The 10,151-nt window shown below is 34.4% G+C and overlaps 1 protein-coding gene across 1 annotated transcript in view; it reads right to left on the minus strand.

Annotated features, from left to right (window-relative positions):
* DTHD1 (death domain containing 1) overlaps positions 1-9,757 on the minus strand; it is a 72,035-nt gene extending 62,278 nt beyond the window's left edge. Inside the window, exons 1-3 of the mRNA XM_056125571.1 lie at positions 9,487-9,757; positions 7,172-7,757; positions 2,948-3,281 (exon numbers count right to left, since the gene is read on the minus strand). Of these exons, the coding sequence (XP_055981546.1) occupies positions 2,948-3,281; positions 7,172-7,757; positions 9,487-9,757 (1,191 nt within the window). The remainder of the gene's footprint in view (positions 1-2,947; positions 3,282-7,171; positions 7,758-9,486) is intronic.
* Between the last annotated feature and the right edge of the window lie 394 nt (positions 9,758-10,151).

The following is a 10,151-nucleotide window of genomic DNA, read 5'->3' on the forward strand; positions in this document are numbered from 1 at the left end:
TCAGGATCACTCCTAGAAGGCTCAGAAGAGCATATGCTATTTATAGAAAATCAGACCTGGGTCTGCCACGGGCAAGGCAAGCACCCTATCTACAATACTGTCTCTCCAACCCTGAAATATTTATCATTAGGGGAGTTGATATGAACAGTATTAATACATTTACTGTAAGCAAATTCTTCTAACAATTTTCAATTCTCTTCTCTGCAGTAGGAGAAATGATTACAAAGATAAGTGTGTGTGATTCTCAGATGGACATATAAATGTGTAATATATTTTACATGCTTATAGTTAAAGCTTTTCATAACACAAAAGGGAACTGAGTACATAAATGAAAACAAAATTATCTACTCACAGAAACACCAAAAATTAAAATAAGATGTAAGACTTAGAAATAATTTGTTCTATATATTCTACCCCAAACCAACCAGATATATCAACTGGGTTCCACCCTGGTCTAAGTGGATAATGACACAGACATACACGCAAATACTTCAGTGACAATTGCAATGGAAATGAATCTATCATTTGAAAACTGACTAAGGGAAAAATTTCACAATACCACAGCATGAATGTTGCTGGGAAAATGCAGTGCAAGATGAATGTTCCTAATTGGCTGGAGGGAAAATGGTGAGAGGTAAGAAAGGAAGGTTCTGTGGGAACCAATGGCAGTTGCTATGCGTTTAAAGCACATTTGGCAGCTGCAGGAGAACCAGAACCGGTTATTAAGTAGGGGAGTGCCATGAATAGAACTCTGACCAGAGCTCATCTGACTCTAGAATTAGAATTCTTCAAAATCATATGAACCATAAAATGTCAAATAAAGATTTGAAAGAATCCAGAGTTTGAATTTTTCTGACTTAAAAATAAAAATAACTACCATTAGCATCTAATGGGGCGGGGTGAAGTATATACTTCTCTGTTTTCTCCAGTGGCTTTGGTTTACGTATTTTTTGCTTTGTTCTGTTTTGTTTATCCATTTACTAATATTCTATGTCCCTATTTTGTGATAATGCTTTGCCCTTATTAGTAAAGTCACACAGACTGGCCTAGATTAAAATGCTGGAGCGATAGCACAGCGGGTAGGGCGTTTGCCTTACAAGCAGCCAACATGGCCGACCCGAGTTCGATTCCTCCGCCCCTCTCGGAGAGCCCGGCAAGCTACCGAGAGTATTCGATATGCCAGACACAGTAACAACAAAGTCTCCAATGGAGACGTTACTGGGCCCGCTCGAGCAAAATGTCACAAATTAACGATAATGCTGACCAGATCACTAGAGGTACATATTTTTTATATTCAATTAAAAGTGTATGATTGTATGAATTGAAGAAAATAATTAGAACGATCATAGATTTCATTATCAACTAATAACTATATTTATAATGAGGAAAAGATAGAAATCAGACAGAGATGGCTTTTAAGAATTTTGTGGGTTTCTTTTATAATTTACTCTCCTCCTTTCCAATTATGATGCATAGTTTATATGTCAGGTCAGGTCACAGGTCACAGTCCTCCTGTTCAACGATTTGCTCAAGCGGGCCCAGTAACGTCTCCATCATGAGACTTGTTGTTACTGTTTTTGGCATATCGAATACGTCATGGGTAGCTTGCCAGGCTTTGCCGTTTGGGCGAGATACTCTCAGTAGCTTGCCGGGCTCTCCGAGAGGGGCGGAGGAATCGAACTCGGGTCAGCCTTGTTGGCTGCTTGTAAGGCAAACGCCCTACCACTGTGCTATCGCTCCAGCCCAGTTTATATGTCAATTATGAAAATTTAAAAACATGAGTAGAAAATTATCTTAATTATTAAAAAATCAGTTCAGTTGCCCATCAAAGAAACTTACTTAAAATTTAGTTCCCATTTTGTTTTTATAATAAATTTAATGAGTTGTCTATCTCTTCAAAGCATTTGAACTTGATCATAGAGACCCTCAGAGTTATTACAATATATTCAATAACAAAAATGATATTTATAGACTTCCTTTTATTTTTCTAAGTATATTTGATCATTAAATCCTTATGATCTTCTGATTTATGATCTTCTGAAGTTATGATTACTTGTGCTCCTTAATACTATTATGTCAATTTCCCTCATTCTTTGTAAGTAGTTTTGCTTTCAGTTGTTTCAATTGTTTGTGTTCGAAAAGGGTTAAAAATTATCCCATCTAAAGGAGAGAGAGCATATTCATGTAATATTTATAACTGTATGTCATTAAATTGTAATTTATTGTTGTTAGTATCTTACTGTGTCTAGTAATAAAAACATTATTATAGAATATTTAATATCTTACGGAAGAAAATGTTATATGTAAAGTTTGTTTCTATTTTCAATTTCAGGCCTCCACTGGAGGTCTCAGAACACCTCTAAAGAGATGGGAGAGCAGTATATTATTTATGTTTCTTTTCAGATAAATTAATTTATGACAAAGGTGCATCATTTAGCTTTACTAGAAAGGAAGCATTGCCATCACATTACAAACCCATTCAGACTACCACATGTACTATCTTTGAAGTACAGACTAAACAAATATTAGTCTTAATTGTTGTCTCATCATAAATGCACATACACACATGCATGCGTACACACACATTTTTTTCAATTTTTTATAAATTTCCTCAATCAAAATGATAAAAACAAAACTTCTCTAAAAAGATTTTTAACATTTTTATATTTATATAGAAGAACATTATGTTACAAGTGTTTATCTAAAGCTAGTCTCAGTTATGACACTAAACCAGCCAGGCTGGGTCATTGACCAACAGTTTGTTCTAACTTTGATCAATAATTTCTTCCTTTTGATAATTATGATAATTTTTAATGTGGTACAATAAATATAATCATTTTCAATTTGGTAAGAGTGAAGCGATTTTATTTGCATTATACTGTGATAATCTGAGTGGTATTTAAATGAGCAAAACTGAAAATGTAGATGTAGTCAGTCATTTACCAACCTTATAACTTCCTCTTATTCCTTCTAGTGAATTTGGGGTTAGGTAGCTTGATTGAAGGTTTATTATATCAGATACTTTCACCATAATGTCTCTATAATTTCCCCTATGACGTGCAGTAAATGGAATTGCAATGCAGATTGGAAATGGAATACTCTTTTCCCGAGGTGAGCACTCAACCGTGATGACATTGCTGACCAATTCTTCATTGTCACTAACTATTGAAGAACTCATGCTATTAATTATACGGCATTCTAGATGCTGTAGAACATAGGGGTGTGCTGTTACATAACAAGACACTTGAGGGTCCTTATCATCACCCGGCATATCAAGATATCTGCAAGGAAAAAGGGAACATTATTTTCCCTTTTTACTTGATATATGAACTACATAGTTAACTGCAAAGGAGTTTAAACTATAAAGCCAGAAGCCATTAGCTTGATATGAAACCCAGTTCGATGGCTTATTGTATCCATGACCTTATCTCAGATATTCAGCATCTTTGTGCTTTCAGTTACCTCAACAGTAAAATGAGGAGGGAGAATAATATACAAGTTATTATGATTGTCCAATCATAGTTATCTAAACACAATGGGAGCGAATGGTAGTGTTTATTGCATGGAGGGGTTGAAGAGAGGGCACACTGTGCTATGCTCAGGGCTTACTCCTTGTTCTATGCTCAGAGATCATTTGTGTCAACGCTAGGGAGACCATATGCAACTCAGGGGATTGAACCAGAGTCAGCAGCATGTAAGGCAAATGACTTATCCTCTTTACTACTTGTCCAGACTCTGTTTATTACATTTTAGGGAGATTTAAGCTATATAGTTCTGAATTTAAGGTTAAGGTGAATTGCAAACAATATTTACTATCCCCAAAGTATTAGTCCAAAAGTTTGTTTTGACTATTTTATTCCATATTTTTAATTATTTGAGACATTTGTATTACCTTTGCCAAATATTTTAGTATATGGTATAGATGTTAACTCAATTTTATAAGGGTATTTTAGGCTATATATTTTACTTAATCTTCACCACTGTGGTATTAGGTAGATAATACATCTCTATCCATTAAGAAAACAGACTTAGAAATTTAATTTGCTAAAAATCACTTAAGTAGTAAATTTCATTTTGCTTTTGTTTTGGAGCCACACCCACCAGTGCTCAGGGCTTACTCCTGGCTCTGCACTCAGGGATAATTCCTGTTGGGGCTGGGAATCAAAAACAAATTGTCTGTGTTCAGGGAAATGCCCTTCCCTCTAAATCATCGCTGCAGTCTTGAGGTGGCAAACTTAAAAGTCAGTAATTGACTCTGTCTTTAACACAAAATCCCCAAACTTTCTATTATAATATCATATTTCTTCAAATTATTCCACAACACTAGTTCCCTTACCCATTGAAAACTGAAATTAACAACAATCTTCAATATTGTATAGATAAAATGGGACACTTTATTTAAACTTCTTAAAGCAGAAAATGACTGATCAATAAGTGTTAGTTCTCTACATTAAAACTCTAAGTTTGCGTTTCTCACTTCCCTGCCACTTCTTGTTTTATATTAGTCAAATGATTGAAATACAGTATGCAAATGAAATAAGATAATCTATATAATATATAGTATTATTACTTAGTCATGGAATAATAAGGTTTTAGCTATTAATAATTATTAGTGATTCTATAATTTCCTTTAACACAGAAATGTTAAAAACATGTTGTAATTGTAGAATATTATCTCATTATATTCTGAACCCACTGATTTTTATTCATTTATTTACTTATTTATTTGGATTTTGAGCAACACCAAGGGGTGTTCTGGGATTACTCCTGACTCTTAAGCTCAAAAATTACTTCTGCTGGTTCTCAGAGAACCATATGGGATGCTGGGGATCAAACCCAGGTCAGCCGCATGTAAGGCAAATGCCCTATTTACTCTACTATCACTCCAGCCCCTGAACCCATGACTTTAAAAAAATATAGCAAATTACCAAGCATGTTGCTTTAGTGATAGTGATATTACTTCACAAATAGGAAATCATATAGAATAATATATGATTACTTCACAAATACGAAATCATATAGAATAATATATGTTCAGTAGCTCAGCTTTGTGGTGACTCTCCTCTGCACCCTGGAAACTACCTCAATATAATCTTCAAATAGACTCACAGGTGAAAGTAAAGAGACCTGTAAATACTTATATTTCCTCTAATCCTAGTGAATAGATCTACTCTAACCATCAAAATAATCACATTGGTTTATTCAACTTTTGTTTTTCCTTTGAATTTATACAATCTGGGCCAATCTCAGAACAAATATAAGCTTTTTTTCTGATAAAGATATTTAGACAAGAATCACAATGGATTTTAAGCTTGACTTTGTAAAGGACACATGTTTTTATATGACAGGATGGTTCCCTAGTCTGAGGGATTTCAGTGAGTAGTCATCGTCTTAAATATGCAAGCCAGGCACAAATGGTTTAGAGACTGCACTGAGGAAATCACTAACTGGGGAACACCTAAAGGAGGGAGTGGACCAGCAGTGACTCATGAGTCTCCGTTTGAGTCATTCCTGAAGGTGAAAATGTGAAACGTTAACATTGTTCTCACATGAAATGGATAAAAATACACAAACTACTTTTTTTAGCGCCCACATGTGGTGGTAAGGAAATGCAATGCCAAAAGATCAAACAGCCCATCACAGCCCATTAGTCATGTACTTGGCCACTAGTGTTATCTCCCAAACTTTCACACAAACTAGATTAGTAGGTTTTAAATTTTTTTTAACAAAAGGTAAAAATTATTAACAACCAGGGGGTTGTTTGGTTTTTTTGAAGAATTTCCAAAGTCATATTAAAGTTTATTAGATTCCCAGACTCATACAACTGTTCATTTTCGAACCAGCTCAACCTCATAATTTCAGAGATTGAACAACAAAGATTGAGCTGAGCGAGCACATGATTTTCTTGAGATGATAGACTCAGTGACAGTGTTGAATGCTAATGTCAGTTTGAAATAGCACCAGTGTATCATGGCAGAGTTGTGGGTGGAGTCTATCATATGTGGAAACAGTGAGGTTTAGGAGTGAAATAAACTAAGTAGCATTTATCCAAGTGTGATCACCTGTAGAGTAAAATGTTTCTATGCGCTTTATGGAACTTTCTCATTTACCTTTGCCCAATAATTACAGAAGTGTAATAACTTTACATATAAGAAAATGGCATATATCAGGATAAAAGAAAGGCATATGTTGATTTTCAATGGCACTGGAATTCTATATTTTAATGTCATAATGCAATAATATTTCAAAAATAAGATGGGAGCAAAAAAATGAAAACACCCAAATTCACAAATTGCTAATAATAGTAGAAGATTAAATTTAAATTTGCTTATGTGAAACCATTGATTTGTTTTTCCCTCCTTATTCTTATTGCCTTCTTAGAGTGTTGTGTTTGCCTGGGAAAATATGACTCATGAATATTTTATTTTACGTGGAAAAATAAGGATTGTTATCCATCTCGTATATGGTATGGTTATTCACAAAATGGATCTTTCATTCTCACTTTTTTGAAGTCCTGTACTCTTTCAAAGCATGATGGATCCTCTAGGTCATCTTCAAAGAGATAACACAAGTATGACAATACATCTTCAGTCTCAAGAACCTTCCAAAACTTTACCAAGATTTATCCACCAAAGTCCTACAGAGACTGGCTAAGAATTCATGATGATTTATAAATAAAATAAACCTAATAATGTATATAATGTTATCAATAAAATGAATCTGAGGCAGAATGTTCTTTCCTAACTTTCTATCAATTTGAAGTTTCTGAGTTTTTTTCTAGTAACAAAAAGCTTCTTTAGATTAAACAAGAAAGTAGTGAATTAGGAAAATTTTCATGATCTGGAAAATTGATTATTTTAACAACTTATGTGATCAGTTTCTTCACTCTTTAAGGAAAGATTTAATGTCTTTTTCTCCTAAGCTATAAGAACCAAACAGTATTAGAAATACCAGTTATATATACCATATATATCATATATATACAATATATGTGTTATATATATAGCTGGTATATATATTTATGGGAGTAAATTAAGCAATTTTATTTATTATTTATCTTACAAATTTGATTTTAATAGTGTATAAATATTCTGTATAAATACTGTATATACTAGTTACAGAACACATATAAGTAAGAACATTTAAGTTCTCTTAAACTTTATTTACTTACTCCTTTTCCATTATGTTATTCTCTTGCTTTAGACTCTCTGAGTCATTGGGAAGACTATTCAGAAACTTATTGGCGATACCATTTGTTATCAAGGATGTGATCTTCTCTTCTCTTTGGCTTTCTTGAATTTCTCTTTCTGCTGTCTGTGTTAGGTCCCATACCTTTTCCTTGATGCCACTGGTGTTCTGAATAGTCATGGGTTCCATTTGTTTATCTTCTTTATTTTCTACATCAGGAGATGCTCTGTTTTGTGATTTGCCTCGCCCTGTTCCATCTCCATTCAAAGACGCATTACTTTCTTTTTCTGTTAATTCTAAACTCATATGTGTTTTATATTTTTTAAACTGGATCTGGTTTGTGTCATGGCTTTTCTCTCCATTTGTGGGTGAAACAGTAGCTGTTTCTATGACATTTTGTTCCCCTCGTACAGCAATGTCTTGAATAGTGGACATTGTCTGCGGTGGTGCACATTCATCATGCATGCTGCATAAATTAGACATCTCATTTTCTTCTTTTCTCAGAAGTGTAGCAGTGCTCCCCAAATATTCATTTATTTTCATGAGGCAGTCTATGAAGCTAGTAATTTCTGCATACACATATACACAGAGAAACACATGAAACAAATACAAAGCTAAACCAAACTATATTTCTCAACTCACATGTAATGACATAAGTAAGATAATCTTCAATACTTGCAAAGAACGTTACCAGGCATTTAGACCAAACTTCTTTCTGGAAGAGAAGTTATTTGTTTGACTGTCACCCTTGAAACAAGTCAAGGAATTTGGAACAAACTCTCGATTTGTTAACAATGTACCAAAGGTAGATGTACTCCCTTTTGTTTTTGGAAATGTTTTGGATATTTAAAGGTAGAAACCAAGAAAACCCATAAGACTGTGTCCCATTGACATAAACACCTTTAATAATTCCTCATTTTTAAATAATTTTAGAATGTTACTTAATTTTTGAATGTGCTATATAATTTATCAATGATCCCCTTAAAATCATTTGCCTAAAATTTAGCAAGACACATCAGATGAGACTTAGATAGTGGGCATACAATAGCTTCTTCATTTCTTTTGATTTAAATGCTATATTTACTGTATTCTTTGTATGAGAAATGGGCAATGTCACATGTTTCTTCTCCTGAAATTGGATAGCTGACAATTTTCAAATTAATCTTTCAAATAATACCTCTAACTTAGATAGAACTGAACCTACAGTGAACACCAAGGACAACTAAACCAGTTGAAATCTTCTCACTCTGGTATAAGCACAGTAATCTGGCCTAAAATCTCTCACGTCACCCCCTTTTCTAACTGTTCTCTTGTTTGTATAAACATCTTCTCCTCAGAGATAGGACACTTGGTGGCTTGCTGCCAGCTTAGCAACTGTCTGGTTATTAAAATTCAATAAGATCTAAGAACTGTGATTTGTAAGACCCTTATGGATTAGTGATTATAGAGTTATCACTAAATCATCTTTACACTAGTCTGCACTCTTCTTTGGATTCCATTTCTGAGAACATGTTCTTTAGTCTGATGCCTGAGGCACTATCTTTTTCATAAACTCTTAATCCTTAGCTGGGTCCTTATAGCTGCCCATGAATACATACTTGGCTTGATATGTTGCCTAAAGCATATTTAGTTATCTACAGATATTCAAGTTCTGGCTGTAGTTCAGTTGATGGCCACTAGCTGATGAGCCCTAGTTATGATTCCTTTCATCATATTTTTGACACTGACTATTTGCCCTCAAAACTAAATTTCTTAATACTAGCTGCCCTAGATTCCTGATAGATGAGACTCAACCACATATCCCCAATGTTTCTGCAATTAGTGAAGTCAATGTCAAACAAGTCTAAAAACAGAATTTATATTCAATGTGTAAGAAGAATTTGCTCTACCTCACACAAGGTTTCTATATCCTTATCTTTAAGTCTTAGATTCAGCCAATACTTCTGCCTGAGATGTTCTATTTTCACTCCCAATTTGCAGCTGCATAAATCCCAATCCATTTCTTAAGCTTCAGTTTCAATGCTGTATTTGTTCTAACAAAAGTTCTAATTCCTCAGTCTGAGAATCGGAGCATGCCTACATCTAAGTCCCTACAGAATTCCATCTCTGTATTTCTAAAGGAGCTGACCTCCGTGTCCCTTGTAGCATTATGTAATATTATTTTTCTTTTAAATCATTAGATCCTTGCATACAGAGACTCTATCCTAGCATTTTTTTGGTTTGCTACTTAACATCTTTCAAAGCAGATACCTAATTAGTGTTTCTTTAAAAGAAAAATAAAAGTAAAGAAAAACTTGCCTTGTGTCCAGATACATTGATTCTCCTTGTCAAGTATTCCATGCAAGTGCTGGCAGATAGAATATAGGTTTCCTGCAGTGAAGTCCAAAAGTTGATGGAGGGCCCCACTGAGCCCTTGACCTAGAGAGACCACAGCAGCTATCCAAGTGGCTTTGTTGATGCCTTCAAAATGCTCATTCCCCTGGAGTGTCTGTTTTAGCATTAGGTTTTGTGTCCAAATCTGCTTCAAGATTTGACCTAGTTTACCTGAGCCCATGTCTTCTGTATCCATTTTTTGTTCAAGTGGAATGCTTATTTCCTGCCAACCAAGTCTAAAGGTTTAGCAAATTCAAGCTTAGCTATGGTTATTTCTTCTAAAAGCTAGGAGATGATCCAAATTGGCTAGCCCAGCACTTTTCCTCAATATAATAGTTTATTCAGCTTCTTGTTGACCAGTGAAAAGTTACTAGGTGACCGAAGGAGAGGCGTTCCTGAACCATGGGTTCCATTGTGTACAGAATAGATTAAAGGCAGGAATAGAGCTAGTCCATACAATACAACTCTCCACGTAAATCGTGCACATTCACTAGCCGATGAACATCTTATATACTTTTCAAGCTTTGAGAAAGTAGAGTTTGGATTCTGAAGTAGAATGAGAATTTTATTAATCAGCATAAATTATTTTA

Source organism: Sorex fumeus, unplaced genomic scaffold (genome assembly GCF_029834395.1).
Source record: "Sorex fumeus unplaced genomic scaffold, SorFum_2.1 ptg000055l, whole genome shotgun sequence".
Classification (NCBI taxonomy): domain Eukaryota; kingdom Metazoa; phylum Chordata; class Mammalia; order Eulipotyphla; family Soricidae; genus Sorex; species Sorex fumeus.